At 44.8% G+C, this 22500-nt stretch overlaps 1 protein-coding gene across 7 annotated transcripts in view; it reads right to left on the bottom strand.

Annotated features, from left to right (window-relative positions):
* Positions 1–11767: 11767 nt before the first annotated feature.
* Positions 11768–22500, bottom strand: part of elavl4 (ELAV like neuron-specific RNA binding protein 4) — a gene marked incomplete at both ends in the record, with an annotated part of 68841 nt that continues 58108 nt past the window's right edge. For 4 of the 7 annotated variants that reach the window (XM_079740417.1, XM_079740419.1, XM_079740422.1 and 1 more), the window contains 3 exons: positions 11768–12095; positions 15671–15709; positions 21268–21493. In XM_079740417.1, coding sequence (XP_079596543.1) covers positions 11768–12095; positions 15671–15709; positions 21268–21493 — 593 coding nt within the window. Of the gene's footprint in view, positions 12096–15670; positions 15710–21267; positions 21503–22500 lie in introns of all 7 variants that reach the window. The other 3 variants (XM_079740416.1, XM_079740418.1, XM_079740420.1) reach the window with 2 other exon arrangements.

Below are 22500 nucleotides of genomic sequence, written 5' to 3'. Positions count from 1 at the left end.
CAGTGAGGGCAGCCAGGGAGCCACCAGCACTTGCTGCTGAGGAAGGCTTGTCTTTGTGAATGTGTTTAAAGGATTTGACCACACTGGGAGACAGAAGAGCTGACTCCTGGAACCGCTTCCTGTGTGAGACCCAGAACTTTCCTGCTGAGTGGATAGGTATTACTAACCAAGGCAGGGGACTTTATCGTCCTTTTTTCCTTATTTTTTTGTTGCTGAATTGTACAGTAGAACAATTTATGGCTATACATAGTGTCTGTGTATTCATACATCTACGCAAGTGTTTTAGAACAGGTTGCTGATTGCGTGCGCTGCTCTGGCCTCGTTAAAGATACGATGAACAGCTTCACTATGTAACAGTTTCAAATCTGTTAGCCTGCAGGTAATCCTGTTCTCTCTTCTCAGATTGTAATTGGACAAAATTCTATTACGAGAGCATCGGCACACGTTAAACGGCCAAAATAGCGGCTAAGAGTCTCATGCATCACACAGACTAAGATGGGAAACCGGTAACTTTTTAATGGCCAGCACTCACGGTGAATGAGTGGTTCAGCACTCTTGGCCCATTACACTGTTAGTGGACGGACAGTGGCAATCAAGAGGGTCAAAGATTTTAGAGCACTCCATCACTGAAGTGCACTACTCAGTAGGAATCTATTGACCTGTGGTGGATAAGCGCACTGACTAGCCCTTACACCGTAAACGGTCATAGCTACTAATTGTTAAAGTCGTTATCAGTAGAGGACACAGCAATTATGGCATCATACCTCAAAACATAAACCAAGTGATAAACCCCTTTAAAATATTGTTCTTGGTTATTGGTACCAACTTAAAGATAAAGATGTATTTTATGCCGCGTCCTTATTAATCGTGCTAGTTCCACTTACGATCATTTCCAATACCCCTGATCATTTTCCAAAATTAATGGGTTTGATTTGATTGGTTCTTTGCAAAGATTAAACATGAATGGCAAGTCAATGGCATTAATAATAAACTTTTAACCGAATACATCTGTGCACACCATCCTTTTAAGGGGGAATTTTCAGTGAAAGACTGCTCAGTAATGGGTACAAATGACACCGGTTTTCTTCTATAAGTTCTCAATGGGCCAAACTTAAGGACTCGCTGTAGTGCCCTCACCTCCAGCCTGCAGCCCAGATGGTGCAGGACGGAAAGCAGGGGTTTGGAAGGATTCATGTGAAAAGGTTCAGCGGCAGAGGGCGACAGGACCTCTCTCTCTCTCTCTCTCTCTCTCTCTCTCTCTCTCTCTCTCTCTCTCTCTCCTCTCTCTTGCTCTCTTTCTCTCCATCACTCTCTCTATCCCTCTCTCGCACTCTTTCTCTCCATCACTCTCTCTATCCCTCTCTTGCTCTCTTTCTCTCCATCGCTCTCTCACTCTCTCTCTCTCTCCCCCCTCTCTTTCTTTCTCTTCCCTCCCCCCCTTCCCTCTCTCTCGTCGGGACAAACGAGGATCTCCAGCAGAGCCTGACTCTGGTCTGCCAGTATCTCCAGATGGCCTCAAAGTAAAACCAAGGGGCTTGGAGGAGAGGTGAGCTGGATTAATCAACCAGGAGATAAAGGGAGATCAGGCCTGAAGGACCAAACTCAAAGTTTTGATCATTGAGAATATGATTATACATCCTTGTGTGTCTCTCAGAAGTGGGATATAGTCTGGTGGTCAGGGCGGTTCTTGTGGGTAAAGGGCTGATTATGGTCCCATGTTCACGCAACGCAAGGGGGTTACGGATCCGTTACCTCCTTGCGGACCCTCCTTGCGTCCACAGCAAAGGCCTGAAGTGCGCCTCCCAAAAATTGTAACCTTCCGTCGAGGCGATGCAGCAGCAAGGGCTGTGATTGGTCCGCTCAATAAACCCGACCAGAACCAAAACAGGTTCACGACTGCGTCGAAGCGTCTGCATGGTCCTTGCGTTGTGGGACCATAATCAGCCCTTTATGACTCCTAGCCAATAGGTGCTGGTAGGACCCCCACTGCCCCCAGTGTAATGAAGACACTCCTGAACAGTATTACAGCTTATTTATCCCTAACAGGTAGGTAATGTGTACCTATGGGGAGGCATGCGGCTCAGGAGGTAGAGCGGGTTGGCCGGTAACCGGAAGGTTGCTAGTTCGATCCCTGGTTCCTCCCAGCTAAGTGTCGAGGTGTACCTGAGCAAGACACCTATGCCTAACTGCTCCCGATGTGCTGGCTGTCACCTTGCATGGTTGTCACTGCCGTCGGTGTTTGAATGTGTGCATGTGTGCATGAATGGGTGAATGTTAGACAATATTGTAAAGCACTTTCAGAGGCCACTGGTTAAAAAGCGCTATATAAATGCCAAATGTCAATTTAGCATTTAGCTACAAAGAAAACTAGTGTATGTCTCCTTGGATTAAAAGGTTTGCTTAGGGACAAATGAGTTATACTACTAAATGGTAACATGGAGGATGGAAACAGAGTGTGTACTTGGCCAATGAAAGACCTTGAATTGACTTTATACTTGTCGGCTCAAATGTGTTGGCTTCCAGTAGGGGGAGAGAGTTGAAAGAGATAGCCGAAGCCTTTCATTATTTCACAAATATTAATTTAGAAGTTCTCTTTTACTTCCAGTCTTATTCAAATTCCCATTAGGGTATAAACATTGACGTTCCGGAGGCTTACATTTTGGTTATAATTTAACACAACTCATTCATGTCCCTCTTCACCCAAAACAACTTTTTTATCCAGAACAACCTTGTGGCTGAATGCAAAAGGTTATCATATTGTTATTCAACATGAAATCAGGCAATAAATAATAAAAAAACAAAAGGGAAATAAAGCTGGGTATGCTGTTAAAGATGGATTTCATCCTTGTGATGTTTGTGTGACACAGGTTTATGGCAATATTTTACTGTGATTGTGTGTGTGTATGTGTGTGTTTGTGTGTGTGTGTGGGTGTGTGTGTGTGTGTGTGTGTCTGTGTGTGTGTGTTTGTGTGTTGTGTGAGTGTGTGTGTGTGTGTGTGTGTGTGTTTGTGTCTTTGTAAACATAACTGTGTGTAAACGTAAGTGTCATGAGGGCAGGTCGTAGACTTTGTCATTGTCGGTGTTTGAATGTGGTCACTGGCTAGCAGTCCTGTCCTTGCCCTACGCTGGAAAGCGAAGCGAGGATTTTTCGAATCTGTTGGAAGGACATGATTGGCGTTGGAACATGGAGGGCCCCTTGGTGACAGATGGTAGGGTGCTGGGCTCTCGGTGAAACACATTCCCCCACATACACACACATATGCAGGCCAGCACATGCACAAAAGCGTGTGCGCAAACATGCACAGACACGCGCACACACACACACACACACACACACACAAACGCGCGCACGCACGAACACACACACGCGCGCGCACACACACACACACACAGACACACACAGATTATTTTTGGGACATTTCCATTAGGCCTTGGAAACAACTCAGTAACCAGATGATGATGGACCAACTGAAACGATAAGCATGTTTTATGTTTTCAAATAGAAAGAGAAGAAGAGTGAGACGGGGAGAGTGAGACAGGGAGCGGCAGACCGCTAAGCAGACATTACAGTAAGACAGACAGAACAATGGAGCAAATGAAGGGATGCGGGGACAGCGGGAGAGTGGGCGCGGGGTGGGGGGGAGGGGGGTGAGGATTAGGAAAATGGCATGAAAACAATATGTGTCCTTTTACCGGGAGTGGCGAGCCCGGGGTTGAAGCCCTGATGCTCAGCAGTGTCATCTCGCTCCCGACAAGCGGTGGAGAAATGTGCCGCCCTCCGCTGTCGCCTGCCAGCCGCCATCATCACCGCCACCACGAGGGCCCTGGCTACCGACGCCATCGCTGTGTTGCCGTGGCAGCTACCCCCAAGGCCCGGGCCAAGCAGCCGCGCCGCTGCGCTACAGCTATGGATTCTCCGCCCGTCATTAAGTCCCTTTGTACACACAATGTATGAATAGAAACCTAACTGTTACATGATCCCATCACAAAGGTATCGTGCCTGGTTTTCATAATGTGAATTCTGTTATTTTTGCGCTATTTGTTTGGTGCGTTACACCCAATGTCTGTCGTCGTCTAAGCGCTTGTGTCAAGGCGATGTTCCTGCTGAGAAGAAGATGAGGGCTCTTCTTTAAAAAGTAGCCATTATATGAAATGTTTTACAGGAGCTGCCAGTGCCACCGTCATAACAGCCATTATCGCTATAAAGACCAACATTGGATTTGACTGAACGGTCAAAGAACTGGCCCCAAACACCTCTGCAGTATGTCGCCACCAATACTAGCAATCATCATTACGGCTTTCAAAATCCCCCTGTTATTTTCCCAGTCTCGTCACATCACAGACACCTCATTTGCTACTGTTCTAACAACTGCAGTTGCCAAAAATCTCCTTCTCTTGTATTAGGAGGACGCAGGGACTGATTAATACTCTGTCCCCTGGGGACCTTGGCACAGAAAGGGTCTATTACCAACACAAGTCTCTGTGGAGGCATCGAGGAACGCTCCTACGAGGACCTACGCATTGTCATTGCCACTGTTGTGCCCCAAAAATAAACACTAGTTAGTCAACTCTATGGGGTGCTGCTGGAGTCTGGCCAAGCTTAGCATACGCATATGGTAGATGAACATTTGGAGGGGAAGTCTAATTATGGGAGTCAGCCCTTATAAGGGCAGTGTGTGCCCTAGAGATACAGCATCCCTAGAGATACAGCAGACTGCCAGTCTCAGGTGAAGATAAGTCAAGTAAAGTAGCAAGGTTCACTAAGGTATAGTAAGGTTATGTTTGGTATAGTATTAAGGTAAGGTAGGTAAGGCAGGTAGGTTAGCTAAGGTAAAGTGAGGTAATGTATGGTTTGGTATTAAGGTAGGTAAGGTAAGGTAAAGTAAGGTAAAATAAGGTAATGTTTGGTATGGTATTAAGGTACGGTAGGTAAGTAGGTAGGTTTGCGAAGTATGGTAAGGATGTAAGGTAGGTAAGGTTAGGTGGAGTAAGGTAATGTAAAGTATGATATGGTATTAAGGTAAGGTAGGTTAGTAAGGGGGTAAGGGAAGGGAAGATGGGTAGTTAGGTGAGGTAGGTATTATAAGGTAATTTAAGGGAAGGTAAAGTAAGTTATGGTAGGTAAGGTAAGATAAGATAGGTAGGTAAGGTAAGGTGAAGGTTGGTCAGATAAGGTAGGTAATCAATGAAAGTTAAGTTAAGGTTCAGTAGGCAGAAAGGCGGCCAGGTATGGTGAGGTTAGGGGAGCTGAAGTTTTATAGAATAGAATAAGGGGAAAAAAAAGGAAGACATTCATCTTTGCTCGCATCTGCCGGCCAAAAAATGGTGCATAAAATCACAACACATCACATCCAGAGAGGACCCATTAACCCACATGATGTTTTTTGCTAAAATGTTTACGCGATGATGAGCACTGAATCAGGGTTAGACGAATAAATATAAAATTCTTTGCCCTGGGGTAGCAGGCTGGCTTCAGAAAGCGGCTGACCTTACTGATAAGATATTCAATAGCAACAGGGACACCTTGTTTTGTACAGATGTCTTTGTGTATGCGGGGGACTCTGTACCTTTGACCCAAGGGCAGTGGCTGAAAGTGGTGGTCTAAGGGACGGCCGCAGATGATTTTGCCACTTGAGTGTTGGACTGCTTTGCCACTGTACACGATAGCCTGCTGTGACATGCACAGGAACCGTGGGATAGCCTCTTCCTGGCAGGCATCTTGCTGGTAACCGACTCCCATTTCAACCATGTCGACAACAAAACCAGCCTGTATCTTGGCTCTTCCCTCCCTCGTCCTTTGCGGACAGGACACACACTCACATCTCATCTCCCCGTACCCACTGTGATACGTGATGGATGAGGGGCGAGCAAGCTGATGTAGAAAGGTGCGGTGAGGGTCAGCGATGTACAGTGTGTGATCTGTTTTCAACTCCACGTACCATAAAGCATGTTCCTTCTAACCCACGGGTAGCTCACCCCCAAAAGCCACTCCAGGGCTGTACAGGTGGAAACCAGAGTGTAGGAGGAGACGGGTCTCGTGTGGTTAGAGCGTGGCACAGGGGGAGAGAATGCTTAACGTCTCTACCACACATTCACCGCCACCACCACAATGGTTTGGGAAGGCAGGTGCCGTCGTCGCTAGCAACATAATATCCTTACAACCATGAGGCTCTAACTTTTGTGTTGGCAGTAGTGGCTCCTATATATGGAAGCCCTGCAGGAGGCTGACATTCACACCGCGGCACGGGTGTGATCAGCTCTCACCTAGGCAGGGGGAAGGCTGGTTTATATAGAAGATGAGAGGCAGCATCATATGGTCGCACCTGGCAGGGGGAATATGGTGAGAAATGAGGCGATATTAACCCCTCGCGACTCTCTTTCAACACGTTTAGAAAATCCATTACCCTCTCTTTGGCTCTCTCTCTCTGACACTTTCTGCTGTGTTCCCTTTTATTATATTTTGGAAAATAGATTGTTGTTTTGTGTTCTCCATTCAAGTTCTCCATTCTCAGTGCATTTGCAATAAATCTTCATCGGTTCCCGTTTGTGTTTTTTTCTTTCCGGCCTGTTGGATCAAAGGTTATAACGGACAGTGCCTTGCATTTCTTACATCAACTTTGCCCTCTATTGCTAGTCATTAAGTCCCGAACAAGAGAAGATAATAAACCGGCCAAGAAGGACACATCACATCCTAATAAATTGCATATCTCTTCCACCACCTTGCCACTGCCCTGTTGTTACTTAGCCTGATATAAAAAGGAGTAGGAAGGAACTTGTGTCATTGGACAGCGGGCAAGTATTTCAGGGTTTAACATCAATATTGACAAGGGAGACGCGGCCTGATACAATTTATAGGGCAGACGCCTTAGCATCCTTGCTCTATCTATCCATTTGCAAAGATCTCTGAACCGACGGCATCGGGCACTCTCTTTCTCAGGCACACTTCCCTCATCGAGATCTTACAACGAGAAAGACCTTACGTTTAACACACAAAGTGGCTCTTTATTGAATTGTGTATCCTTTACAGGTTAGCGACAGTGCCCGCCGTGGTTCCACAGGGGGCAGTGTTATCTCACAGATGTTGCAGCCTGGCCCCACTGTCACTCTGCTCTGCTGTGGGTGGGGGTTTCAGAGCTACTGGCTTTAGAGTCAAACAATGCTTTCTGTGATAATGACTTCACTTTTGTGTGATGTTCATATTACCGACGTTTGCATGATTTGTGTGTCTATAGATATTAATATGATCGACGTGTACTTATTCTGTTCATGTTTGAACAGAATGATGTGTCTCTGTTCATTGACACACATCAGGGCTAAGTATAGTTAGTAGTTATAGTCCGTCTCAAGACATTATGACAAACACAACCAAACTCTTAACACCTCATTTTATTGTCCCAACATTCAAAAGTACAAATAATTCAAACACAACAGTTTTATGAAAAAGAAAATAAAACAAACATTTACAGCAAGATTTTTATTTTGTTTCCAGTTTCAGAAATGACCTAAACTAGCAAGGATAACATGAAGTCATTCATCGCAGTAATTGGATTAATAATAAGAATAAGAATACTAAGAATAATAGCAATAATAATCATAATAATCATCATTGATAATAGTTAAGTAATAACATAAGCAGGAGTAGATAGAGCCACGGTCACATGGCCCTGTGAACATCTTTTTTTTCCTTTCTTTTTTGTCTTTAAAGATTTTGTTTATAGATTTTTCAGATAGTAAACAAACACGTCTCAGGAGGAAAAAAAAACAAACAAAAAAACCGACAAGAAGAGCCTAGTTCCTCTGTTCACCTTCCCTCCTCCACTACGGGCTGCGTTGTTCCTGCCACTATAAGGCGCTACAAGGGATGGTGTGGGCCCACAGGGTTGGGCCATAGAGCGAGAGGTGACGCAGCCCCATGTTGCAAACACCCTGACATGCACACGCACAAACAGGCATTTGGAACGCCATGACATCCCTAACGATAGAGGTACACACACGCACACGCAAGCACGCACGCACGCACGAGGACGCAGACACACTGATGTTTCCATCGCTGCTTCTGTCTCGCACGCACACCCACACACATACACAAACGCACGCACACGCACGCACACAGGGTCTAGCCAGAACACAGGCATGCTTCGTAAGAGTTCAAAGGTCATACATGTAGGAAATCTGTTCACACGTCAGAACAACATTCTACTGGGGTCGTTGCATAATTCAAGCTCCCTCAATGCAGGTGGGGGAGCATGAAGGGGTCTAGTCCGTTGGTTGGTTGGAGTTCTGAGGTCAGAACACTAATGTGATTGGATGGCTAGAACAATGACTGGCTAATGATGACGCTCATGTCACATGACATGGCCAATCGGATGGCCGAGGTGGGTGACACACAGGAAGTGGAACAATGGAAGCATGCGTCTGAGTGTTTTCAAATGTTCGCTACACACACCACCTTCATGTTTTCATGTCTCAACAACAAACAAACGAAAATCCAATTCAGTATATTTACTTCTGGAACCATTCCTCTACCTTTTTACCTTTCAAAATATATAATATATATCATATTAGAGTATATAAAATATAGAATGGGTACAATCCCTTTTCATACCTCCAGAGTACTATGTAAATATAGCAACAACTGCAGTAAGACGCAGTTCGTTTTTCAATGGTTTCTCTACTTTTAAATATTTGTTGGTATGTCATTTGAAAACATGATGAATCATTTTAAAAATACGATTTTGACTCTTAGGTGAGTTTGACCGATTCAGTCCAGTGCAATGAATGACCCTCAAACGATAAGGGGCGTTTGCTCATTTAAAATGCAATCTGCCCGAGACTTCTAGAGCTGAATGTTATATAAAATGCTTTTTTCTCTTGAAAACTAAAAATGATGCTTTCAGACCCACGTTTTGCATAAGGTTTCATCACAAAGCGGTAGTAAGTGGAGGGAGGGTGCGTACGGAGAGGCTTATAGAACTACACAAACTTATCACAGGTTTATACTGAACCAGAACGACTGTTTAGAACATTCTATTAAGACTAAACTTGATTTTAAAAAGATCTAAAGATTTTCATTGGAACAAGACAAGAAAAAAGCAATAGCAAATTGAACTATTAACTAGGTTATGCATAGCGAGTAACTGTATCTAGTAGTAAGGGAGGAGCGCCCCCCCTTCCCCCCTCCCCCTCCCGCCAAACCCCTTCAGACTTTTTTTTTTTGTTTTGTGACCTTTCAGATTTTTTTGTCGTATTGTAATTTAGATATACTGGTACAAAGCACAGACGACGCGCCCAAAGTTCTCTCCTCAGTGCAGTGGACTGCAGGGAGAGCCTTTCTCCTCGCGCCCCACCTGGCTCCCATCAGCTCTGAAACGCCCCTCCCACTCCCTGTACCAGAATTACGCAAATACACGCACAACGGAACAAAGAAATACGTACACGGAGACACAAATCAATAAATAGGTTAATAAATAAATAAATACAAATAAATAGAAAAATAAATAGCTTTTAACATAGATCGGTAAATAAATAGGTAAACAAACACGGTTATATTCTAAGCTTTTGTTCGGTTTCTTTTGCCGCAGTTGTTAACTAAACGATAACCCAATTTTTTTTCCCCGTTTTTTTTCCACAAGCGACATGACAACAATTGAACAGGATTCCTCACAAGTTTTTCTAAGGAACTTAACCACCACTTCATAATAAGTTGTCATATGAAGAAGACAAGCTCAAACAAAAGAACAGTGACAACTCAGATAATACAGTAGATATTGTAAAACAAATGTAGACTATATATATATATATCATCTTTTTGTACACAGCAAATAAAGACACCGTTGTCATTGATCCTCCTTAAGGAAACAAATATCTAGACTAACAAAACTAGCTAATCATTAAATTTTGACAAACGTTTCACGCTAAGCAAGTAACCTAAATCAGCAAGCCAAAAGTAAGATCAAATTAAGCCGATCAAGTGATTCCTACAAGGCCCAAGTTTATCAATCTGGTTTTCAAAGAATTAGTCAAACCAGACTTGGGGGCCAACAATAAACAAATAAACAGAGAACAGCAGCTCAATTCAATGCCAACATCGAGTATTTTTTTTCTTCTTTAAACAACACATAGAACAACAAAGTTGGATATTTAAGATATGTGAGTAATGTAGTATAGCACCTACTGTTGATCGCTAAAAGGAAGTTCATTTCAAATGTAAGTTCACAAACGCAGAGTGAGGAAACTGATATAGATAATCTATAGTATGCTCTCTAAATGGATAGATGTGAATATATCTATTTACTGATGTCTCATATTGACAGATGACAAAAAGAGGAAACAAGTGGACAAAGGATCTTCTCCGCGCTTCGGGCTCTGGACTATAAGGTTGGTTAGGCCATGGTCAGACCCCTTTTCCTTTCCCTTTTGGGTATCGCTGTTGAATAATCACGCACTAGTATATATATGAAAAATTACCAAGATCACCTGCCTCAGTTTGTATCCCTTTTCACAAAACCTTCCTTCTACAAAATCTCGGCCAACTTGAGTTTTCCCCTAAAAACAAACGACCACTGATCCTAAAAAGTACCACGGCAGAACGAACAAGACAAGGTGGCACCCCCATATCCCGCCCTGCCCCCCTTTAGTTAGCCAGTCAAAATATTTTTCTCTTTTTCAAATCCAGATTCTTGTAAAAATTCTTCAATAATTATTATTTTAATTATCATTTACAAAAATAGATCTTTTTTTTTCTCTCTTTATTTTTATCTTTTTCTAAACGTGTTTTTTTTTTTCAAGCAAAGAGATCGTCTCTTTGGCAACAGTGATATTTTTTTTTCATCAGGAAAGCTAACCCGTTCCCGTCCCGTTCCCCTATCTCCCTGAACCCACGTGAGGAAAGACATGTGTTTTGTTTGCGATTAGAAAACAAAAACAATGTTAGAAATTCATATTTTATCTGCATCAGTTATCGGGGACGATGCCGTCCCATCTATAATCTATAAGGGGGTGGGGCTGTGGAGAGGGAATCAAATACTTACACGAAAAAAAAATGAATGAATGGTTCACCAATTGAAAACCAAACTTAAACTGAGGAGCCCCCTCCCTTTTAACCACAGGGGGGGACGTAACCGTTGACGACAGTGGATCCGGATTTCAAAAAGAAAAACCAATCCTGAATCAAGACAGAGAAAAAGGTTTCAATCTAAAACTCTCTTCTCTGAAATAAGGGAAGTACAGGGGGGTTTGCTACTGTGTGCACAGAAGAGAAAAATCATTTTCTTTAACAACCACAACAAACAATCAAACAAACAAACAGAAAAATTACACATCAAAGAGAGAAGCCTGTTTTATCACAGGAGCTTCCGAAAACATATGGACACATTTCATCATTTCATTTTTGTAATACTTAGGCAACATTGGCTTATAGGTCCAAAGTTATAATATAAGCCATTTCTAGTTCAATTGGTTGATGATTTTTTAATCGGTTGCTCTGTGTTGGCGTTGAGTTTGGGGTTGAAGTTTGGGGTTGAGTTTGCTGTGTCGGATGGCTGTCAGAGAGTGGCAATAGAAGGTTGTGGCGAAAGGGACCGGGGGGGGTTTGGGGTGTTCTGGGGTGGGGTGGGGTGAGGGGTTTAGGGGGAGAGGCGTTGGAAGGGGGACAGGGTAGGGGGTGTTTGGACTGGACCAAGTTGGCGATGAAAGGGGGGTGGTGGTGGTGGTGGTGGTGGTGGTGGTGGTGGGGGGGGATGCAAACTGGATTCACCGGTTCACTGGCTCAAGACTTGTGCGTCTTGTTGGTCTTGAAGGAGACTTGGAGGACGCGGTCGCCCAGCCTGTAGCCGTTGAGGCTGGCGATCGCCATGGCCGCCTCGTCGTAGTTCGTCATGGTGACGAAGCCGAAGCCTTTGCACTTGTTGGTGTTGAAGTCGCGGATCACCTTGACGTTGTTGACGGCGCCGAACGGCCCAAACAGCTGCCAGAGAACGCTCTCGTCGGAGTCGGGGGAGAGGTTGTACACGAAGATGCACCAGCCGGTCCCTGTGTGGCCAGGGATGTTCATGCCCACCAGGCTGGTCATGCTGTCAATGGTGATGGGGGAGAACCTGAGAGGAGAACCACAACACCACAGAACAGACACAGAGAGGAGGAGGAGAAGGAGGAGAAGGAGGAGGAGGAGGAGGATAGGGAGGATGAGGAGGAGGAGGAGAGAGGAGGAGAGAGAAGAGGAGGAGGAGGAGGAGGAGAGGGAGGAGGAGAGAGAGGAGGAGGAGAGGGAGGAGGAGGAGAGAGAGGAGGAGGAGGAGGAGGAGAGAGGAGGAGAGAGAAGAGGAGGAGGAGGAGGAGGAGAGGGAGGAGGAGAGAGAGGAGGAGGAGAGGGAGGAGGAGGAGAGAGAGGAGGAGGAGGAGAGAGAGGAGGAGAGGGAGGAAGAGAGAGAGGAGGAGGAGGAGAGAGAGGAGGAGGAGGAGAGAGAGGGAGGAAGAGAGAGAGGAGGAGGAGAAGGAGGAGGAGGGGGAGAAGGACAGGGAGGAAAAGAGGAAGAATGTTTTAGTTGGTTCATCTAAATATAAGAAGTGATGGCCTACATCTGCTGAACTTGACTTATAGGAATTTGAAAAATGTGCTATTGTCATGGTTTGATATTGTTTAATATCTTCATGACTCTTACGGGAATCTTACAGTCTTAAAGATATAACAAAATATGCTCAAGCTGTACTAATAATATGCATAACACACATTATTTGGAGTAAATGAACAAAAAATGAATGAGTTGGATATTGAGTGGGTTGGCTGTACGTGTGTGTCTGTATGTGTGTCTGTGTATATGTCACCCTATGTACAAATGTATTTGTCTGTATGTGTTCATGTTTATGCTTTAATTAAATCCTCACCGCTGTCCTTCGTTCTTGAATCAGAGCAGTGCATTCTGGGAAGTATTTGGGAGATGCAGAGGTAGCTCTTCCTACTCTCTCCCTCTCTCCCTCTCTCTCTCTCTCTCTCTTTCAGTCTCCCCCTCTCCCTCCCTCCCTCTCGTGCACTCTCTCGTCCTTTGGGAGCTAAACCGCAGGAAGTCAGTGAATAAAACCATTTCGAGAAATTCATCAAAGACCGTGCGCCACGCAGCCTGCTAAATCTTTTCTCATTCACCTCATAATCTCATCCTTTTTACTCGCGATGCAAGATATTCAAATCCTCAGATGACTTCCCTTAATTGCCTTTCCGGTTAAAGAAAAGGCAAAGGGGGGTGGGGAACACACTCGCTTTGCTTTTAAGTTAAAGGTAAATGAGATAAAATGGTTCCTGTCTTACTGGGCCGCCATGGCTCTGCAGGGGAGACGACAGGCTTTATGGTGCTCGCTCGGAGAGTTCCGCTTTGCAGCAGCTGTCTGGGAGAGGGGCCTTCTCGAGCAAGAGGGACGGAGGGGAGAGGGAGCGGGCTGAATGTAAAATGGAAGTCCTTTACGGCTGGGTGGCGCGAAGGACGAGAATGTGTTTCCGCTCCCTGCGCAGTTGTTGTCTGCTGGACCTTTTCTTTCTTCCAATTCAGAACCCAGGAAGCATTACAGCACTTTTCTGTCTCTGTCTCTCTCTCTCTCTCTCTCTCTCTCTCTCTCTCCCTCTCCCTCTCCCTCTGTACATGGCCGGAGATAACTGCAACCTTCCCGGCATGACTTTGGTCTCGTACAATATACTCCCAGCGGCTGTGGTCGGGGGCTATCTGCGCACGAGCCCAGGATTGCTGACTCCACCCGGAGAGGTCTCCTGTTGTGCTGGCTGCGCTCGCTGAGATCTGATCAGCGGCATGGGACGGACGTCAGCATCGTAGTCATCATTACATCTTTGCGATCGAACCGCACTTAAGCTTGATGAGCCGCTGGTCTTTCGCTCCTCAAAATTCAAGTCCTATTGTGTGTCTCTCGAATCTCTCTCTCTCTGCGCGTTTCCTTTGTCCTGCCGAGAGGGGCTTCAGCTACTCTCCTCAGCATGTCGACGCACCGGCTGAATTACTTAGCGGGTCTGGTCACGTCAGGCTCCTGTCTAGCATGCTCCGCTACGTCCGCGCCCTCCCGCTGTGCTAAGAAACAACCTTGTGGTCATTTGCATGCAGGAGCTGCGGCGTGTGTGGAGATTTAGGGTCGAGTTGGAGACTCACTAACAAAGTGCCGCAGAGGACATGATGGAAATGATGTACGTGTATGTTTGTGTGTTTGTGTGTGTGTGTGTGTGTGTGAGTGTGCATGCATATTATTGTATACATAATTGCTAGTCCAACCACAATCCAAATGCAACAGGGGGAAACCAGGGGGGTTGCATAGCAACAGCGTAGCTGACCAGCTATCCATTCTATCCTTTCTGTAGCATTCCACTTCCTGCTCTCAACACATCTCTCCTCTCTGGGTGCCCACCTTCCAAACAAGAGCCTTTGATCACATAAATAGCACTTGGAATTTAATCACATGCTGTTTCAGGAGAGACGGATAGTCATTTTGGCCCTTTGGAAATGATAGTGTAAAAATTGAATAGAGCAGAAGCTACATTGGAGTGGGGTCATCTAGTGTTCAATAGGATATAGGGGATGTATAAATCCCATTTTATATTGAAGCATACGGAAACTATGACTTATTTTACTATCTTGCAATTTACAACTACTAATGCTAAACCTGTTGCTCTCTCTTCCTTTATGTATGAGTTTGAAACCTATTTCTTAGGGCGGTCCTTAATCGGTCATTGCGTCATGCAAGATATGCAACCCACATCACATTAAATCAACAACAACAACAACAACAACAACAAGAGGCTGAAACCCGTCCGCCAACAGTCGTTTTAACATCCATGGCCGACAACTTAACAAAATAAACGGTGGCAAACGTAAAATAAAACCGGAACCAGGCGGAGCCAAGCAAGGCAGGAGTTCTCTGCCGGGGAAAACAGCTGGTTTATGACACGGATCCAGGCCCACCTCCTCAACCACGCCGTACCGGCCTCACCCAACAGGAACATAAGGGGGGGTCAGATCTGCTACGTCAATGGCAGGGGGATATTAAGACGACCCGCTTTAACATAATGTGTGTGAGTATACATCTAACGCAAAAGACCATGGTAGCTTTTTGTTCAGGGGGGACTTGGTTTGGAATGAGCTTCCAGCGATTCTGGGAATGGTTTAAGGGGACCTGTCTTTTTTACACAAGGTCTGGGCTGTGGAGGCAAGGCAGGGGAACCTGAATCCTGGAGAAATCAAACACGCCCAGAAATCAAGAGCTATACACCAGAGAACAAAGGAAATGCCCATTCAGTACAGACAAAAACAATTCAAAAAACCCAAACAACACCGGCACTTGTCATAATCAAAACAAAGCAAATTCATCACCGCCGCAAAAACAGACACAGATTGTTTTCTGGTTTTTGCGCCTTGGGTGGCGGAAAAGTTTTCCAAATGGAATCAAGCTTAAGGAGAGAAAAACAACCAAGGCAAACCAAACAACCACGATCACAAATCAAGGGACCAAATAAAAAGTTAACCTCATTTTCAGATGCAATGTCACTTCAAAAGGCACAAGAAAACCCAACGTAAAAAATTAAATGTATGGAAAAAAGAAAAAAGAGAAACTGAAAAAAATGTATATTGAAAAATCATTGAGTCAACATGGACAGCTGGCATCGGTCGAAGTTTTTAATTACCTCTTTACGCCATAGGCCATATTAAGCAAATTGTCCAGCCTGTAAAGAGAAGGAGGGTTCTGGGGTTAATGGTGGGCAGATGGTCGACGCACTCAATGGAACTGATTCTACGTCCCAGTAGGAACTGCATGGTCCTCCTCGCTCAAGAATCAAACAAACCCCAGCCATAAGTGGACCGTTTCGCTGAGAATGCCTGCTGGGTCGGTACTATCTGCTGTCATCACTTTACACACATATACAGTAGCCAACTTCCAGCGTGACACTTGTTAGACTGGCCCGCGGCTAGCCAGATTCTGCAACCGGAGCACCGCTAGTTTCGCTACGAGACAGCAGAAACAAATTATCCAGTGCTCTGTGGTGTTAGCAGGGCAAAGGAAGGTTTTTTTAGGGGTGGAGGGGGGCATTAGCATTGCATGGCACTTGTCTACATCCATGAGATGTAGCCCAGGAGAACAAAAAGCATTTGTTTTCCAAACAATTGATGCCAGCATACAGATGCATTTCGAGGTGAAGGGAGATTTTTACTATAAAAGTATTTCCGAAGAGTAGGATTATCAATTCATGGTGTACTGTATGAAAAAGACAACTAGACAAAGAAAATACTTCACCTCAAAGGACATCAAATTAAGAGTTCTGTCAGTGTAATGGTTTGGGGTTTGAAGGATGGTGAGCAAAAGAGTGAATGGCGGATTTGTATGTTATCTACGAAACGGACAAAACATTCACCAACTGTTTAACTAGTCATACATTTATAAATGCATGCGTGACTGGTCGGGGGCAATGTGTTAAGTGCTCAATGGTCAAATCAAATGTACGCGCTAGTTAATGGATATGTACGTCTATAATTGAAAAAGATTAGCATTTGTAAATTATACAATTTTCTTTAATTCTGCCTTTCCTGTGCTTCAGCCATCCCTGCTGGCAAGGATAGACGCAATGTGTTCACTTGTGTGAGCTGGCACAAGTAAAGTAGTTATTCTGTGTGTTTGTTTGCGTGTGGGTGACCGTGGGAGTGTGCTTGGCTATAAAAAACCTAGTGGGGATGAAACCTTGGGTCTTGTGGATGGATGCAGTCTGCTTGGTGACTCAATGACCTTCATTCCTCACAAGGCGCAGGGCTGTCTCATGTCTTATTAACTCTGCTGGGCTAATGGACACAGGGCACGGCTTATTGAGCAACAGCAGGTCAATGGCTTTCCTCTCCTCTAGGAAGCAACTCGGAGCTGGGTGGCACATTTAAAACCAGTTAAAATAAAAGTTGATTCGGTATGCTGAGATTCTCTTATTCACACTCCATAAGTCTATTGTAATTTAAGATGTCTCGCAAATCTTTTGAGAAACAAAGAACGGGATTTCAATTTGGAAATTGTCTTTTTTAACCTTTAGGCTTTCTTTTTATGTATATAGATACATAAAGTTTGTTTGAAAATATAAAAGATCATTGCAAAATGTTCATATGTATCAATTCATCGTTATTGTAATGAATGAGAAACACAATTCCCTTTAGAAACTGCATTTTTCAGCTGAACACCATTTTTACATCACTCTGAGTATTTTAGTTTCTAGCATAATTGCCAGTCGTAGGGAAACACCAGTAAACAAAGTAAAAAAGTGGAGACGTGAATATCGACTCATTAAGGTAGTAATTAGCCTATTATGTGGGGAGGGAGTGAGCCGGCTGCTTTGTGGGTAAATGAGTCAATTGGAGTGGGGGCTCTGAGGACAAACGCTCCAGGCCCTGGGAGCAACAAGACATCTGCTGGCCGCTGGGCTGATGGGCCAAAACAACCTGCCACAAAGCCACAAACACACAGGCTTACACCACAACACACACACACACAAAAACACACAGACACACACATACAAATATACAGATACACCGGAACCAGACCTATCACACACACGCATGCAGACACACACACACACACACACACACACACGCACACATATACACACACGCACACACGCAGGCACCGCACTTAAACACAATTACAAATGTACACATTTCATACATGCATGAATGTAATTTGCACCTCACACATTGTTCACATATGGGGGTACAAGAGGTACAAAAGGCACACACTCATGGACAAACATCTGCTTCACTTTGACACCCGTACAGGCACTCACCCTGCAATCAGCTCAAGCTTGTTTTTTGCACCGCCCCTCCAAGCTCCACATAAACAATAGGGCTTTTGTGCTGCCTTTCCATGCACATTAATACGGTGGAACAGCGTTTTTTTGTCTCCTGCATTTTTCGGTGCCTCTCTAATTAAAATTGGTTCCTGCTCTGGATATAATAAGGCTAATTTGTTAATTAGTGTCATTAGTTAACGTAACAGCATTGGAAGAAAGCTGATACCTAGGGCTGAGAGGTGTATTGTGTTTGAGTGGATGATGCTTGATGTGTTAAAAGGGACCAGCCAGGCGGACAGGACATTGCCTGGTCATATCCCAGGCCTACGTGGGCTTATCAGACAGACTGTATTGGGTGTTCGACGTTAACAGTCACACACAAGGGCAATACAACCCCCTAGTGAAATCCTAGATTGAAAAGTTGTGTGCTGTGTGTGATTGGCTGTGTTTGTTCCAGGTGAGGCCCCTTGCTACACAAACGAAGATAATTAACACCACCTGGGACTAATTCCTTTGGGGCTGTCCCTAAGGTTTCTCTCGGTTTTTAGTTACTCATTGATTGAGAGAGCAAAACTCTACTGTACATTTAAAGAATACTGAAGTACACAAGTTTAGTTAAAAAATGTATGTTTAATTTTGATCTTCAAGTTTACTGATGTACATGCATGTACATGTTCACGATTGATGTCCTGTTATTTGGCTCATGATGGCACTCTACATGTTGGAGTGTAGATACAAATCTAGTGTGAAGAGAGTGTAGAGATACAATTATTTTTATTTATAAATGTATTGACTAGTACTTTGTGTTTTATGTCTTCCTTGGGTTGTGTATGTAGAAGTCATGCCTCACACACATCTTTGAAAGTCTTGAATAGTGTATTATTTAGCACTTGTTGCGGTTTGGTTTATTTGAACCAAAATTTGCATCCTAAAACTGTTGTTTGTTGGATTTAGACTTCCATCAACCATTTACATCTATTCCAAGCGTCACGTTTTAAGGGTAAGGTGTCAATATTAGTTGACTACTAAGCACTTCATTAAAACTAGTCTTTGTGGCGCCACCCGTTTTGAGTAAGCCATGGGTAAACCCCGACTTAGTAAACACCTACCTTTTAACTAGACTATGTTTGAACTTAGGCAAAAGCTGGTGCAAACAGCTCTTGGAGGTTATGATTTGTGATGGGGAGCGCGGGCTCTCCCGCGGCTCCTTTAAATTGGCTTGGCGTATCGCAGACACACAGCCGCGCTACATCGCTCAGGTGTCACACCGGGAGAGCGGCTCCACCAGAAAACACCATCCAAGCCTTGACTTTGATGGGGAGTAAACAGCACGACTAGCTTAGTGTTGTTGGGGGGGAGAAAACAGTGTAAGCTTGTTATTCCACCGCAGAATCGGAAAGTATATATAGCCCTCCACATCCCCCCCCCCACCCTTTTCATCAAATCAGGGTAATTCACAATCAACTCTCGTTTGGGTTTTGTATTGAGGCAATAGTGCGCGTCTTTATGTTATGTAAAATGAATTGTGTTTTGATTGAGTAACCTGGAATAAATAATGATGAGTGATCATGAGAAGTATATGGCATTTATGTGTTGTTAGAAATGATTGGTTGCAGACAACCTCGGCAAAAATGGGTTCTGAAAGAAATTGATGGCTTGAGATACTACCCTAATGCCTGGTAAACCTGAAATAGGTCTGGAATCCAATTCGTTGGTGGATTTTACTTTGTCCTTCCCCACTCAAAGTGAGGACAATTTACCTTGATGTGAGATTGTTGAGCTTCAGAGTAAAGCACTGAAATGTGTCAGGAAGAGAAGCAGTACCCATGGAGCATTACAAGTCTCAAAAGCACAACTGAAACTAGCTCTGTTCACCTCTCCACCATCTTGGGGAGGCATAACTCAAAACCATTAAACCATCAAACCCTTCTCTATCACCCGTTCTACCAACCACACATAAAATATGTGTGGTTTCCCAGTCACCCTGCCTGTTTCTTTAAGAATGGCCTTCAGGGAGTGAAACAACCATCTTTCAGAAAACAGACAACCACACAACTGCCACATAAATTTTTTACTCCAAACTAGAGTTTTCTAAAGGTGACAAAAAAAAGGTTAGGTTTATTAGATTAACCTAATTTGGTTGTGAAATGTAGCACGTCCATTTCAAAACACATTATTAGTCACTGCCCCGAGGCATCGGGTGAGAAGGAAACATAGCGTCTCTTCTTTAATAAACATCTTAAATATTTATAACAGAATAAATATTTTTGCTCAGGCGAGAAGCGGCCGCCTCATGGAGTATGATGGTGAGGATGACGGTGGGTAGAGATGAAAAGTGAAGAAGGCAAAAGACAGAACCCCACAGTCTCTCGTGAACAGCTCCTCCCTGCTCCGACAACACACAGGTTCTCTGTGCACCAGGTGGGCTCTTTACACCTGTCCTTCAAAAGGGTACACTTGTGTTTCTCCAAATGGACAAAATGGATGCTTAGAAGATGAAGCTTCAGAGGAAGCCTGACTTCAGTTTCACAGACTAAGGCATGAGTCTGGTTTTACCCATGTAGCTATCTGCATCTTTACCAGCAGTTGGACAACGTCTGCTGCTCCTTTACATTTCTAAATCGGTCATCATTTATCATTAATATTATAATTAAATCCTATTATAATATACATCGGAATTCTTTATCAAGTTGCTGTACATATTTGAGGGTGGGGGCTTACAGACGTTAACTGTACTATAGATTATCCCACATGCAGATTTAATTCTACTTGGGCTCAGCAGGAACCAGACAGGCACCTTGAACATTTGGAATAATTTTTAACATATGCCAATCTTTCACAGATGGCGTAATTTACCTATAACAGCATATACAAATGGACTCAAATTGAATTGACGATTGCAAATACTGACAACCTCCTCATGGAGCCTTTAATAGCCATTAACTATTAATTATTTCCACTTTGTGTGTAATGGACATATATTGGAATTACCTTTGGAGATAACGGCATCAAACATGATGACTTCTCCTGACTCCACACTGATCCCAGCCATAACCAATTTATCAGAAAGCTCCCAACCTTGTTGAAGTCAGATCTTTTTCTGACCAGATCAAACGACGTATCCGATTATCCGAACAAGAACAGGACCGCCGCTGGCTTTCAGACAGCCCTGTGCCGTCCCCATAATGGTCACGTGTGGAAATAACAGTCAGGTATAGTCACCGACGCAAACCCTCAATGGGACGCGTCCTTAATGCATTGAAAACATAACCTCGACATGACCTCAATCACCTTCACAGCCCTCAGCTTTGGGCAGAGTGGAACAACATCTCGATCTTTTTTCTTACATCAGACAATACAATAACACCGTGCCCCCCCCCCCTAACCCTAACCCCACACTTAATCCCCCAGCCCCCCTCCCTCCACCCTTTGTGCATCTCTCCCCTCTAGCGCCTCCTCACCTGAACCGCTGGGCCTGGTGGTGGAGGGGCCCAGGGTAGCGGCGATTGGGGGACTGGTACAGCTGGGACAGCAGGGCCTGGCTGGTCTTCTGGCTGGGGTTGTTGGCGAACTTGACGGTGATGGGCTCGGCGGCGCCGGACGGCTTCTGCCCGTTCAGGCCCTTGATGGCCTCCTCGGCCTCTATCCTCTTATCAAAGCGGATGAAGCCCACGCCCCGGGAGCCGCCTGTGGGGCCAGCACATCACAAAGACACACACCACTTTTACTTCACAGGGCTTGGGGAGCTGCAGCAGGGGGAGCAAGGCTGTGCGGGGACAGCTGGGCGGTGCTCATGTACTCATACATGTCATGTATGTGGGCGGTGGGGGGGGGGGTGTACAAACCCAGATAAAGAGACAGACACCGACACACACACGCACACATGCAGCACTGGACACAAACTACCAATGGTATGCATTCCTAACGTGTTGAGGACCTTCACGTTCCTGAAGATGGGGAGAGAAGAGCACAACGACTGCTGGGCGGTATGCACTCCTGTACCGCTCTTTCGTGTCATGTATGGGGACGGCGGGGGATGTAAAGACACCGATATAGAGACAGCCACAGACGCACACAAACACAACGGCACTCGGGTGCCAAGAAAGATCTGGTCCGGGCATTGCAGCGTCTTACAGCAGCGCGGTCCAGCGTTCTTTTGCCAGCTTCAGCCACAGTCAGCCGCACAGTTTCCATCCATTGTTCCCGCTGACATGAAAACTGGTTTCCTAGGAGATATACTTTTTGACTGCCACCTAAGAGGAACATTTAAAGAGACATGCTTCCCGGGAGGTCTTTGTTGGTCTGTGTGGTGAGTGTGCATGTGTGTGTGCGTGCACGTCGGTGTGTATGTTAAAGTGTGCATGTACTGGTATCTATTAATGGATGCTGTGCTTGGTTTTAATGAGGCTGCCTAGATGGCCCAAAGGATGGGCGCTCGGTGACAGCAGCACTCTGTTGAAGAGACTATTTACATAATACTGTGTGTGTGTGTGTATGTCTGTGTGTGCATGTGAGTAAGTGCACTAACATGTATGCGAGAGCAAATAAAAGAAAGGGAGGGAGGGAGGGAACATTTTGTGTTTGAGCATGATTGTCTGAAGTGTCTCTTATATGAGCACATACACACACACACACACACAGATGCACACACACACACATACACACACACACACACACACACACACACACACACA

Source organism: Pollachius pollachius (assembly GCF_949987615.1).
Source record: "Pollachius pollachius genome assembly, chromosome: 7".
Lineage (NCBI taxonomy): Eukaryota > Metazoa > Chordata > Actinopteri > Gadiformes > Gadidae > Pollachius > Pollachius pollachius.
This window is presented reverse-complemented; position numbering and strand designations above follow the sequence as displayed.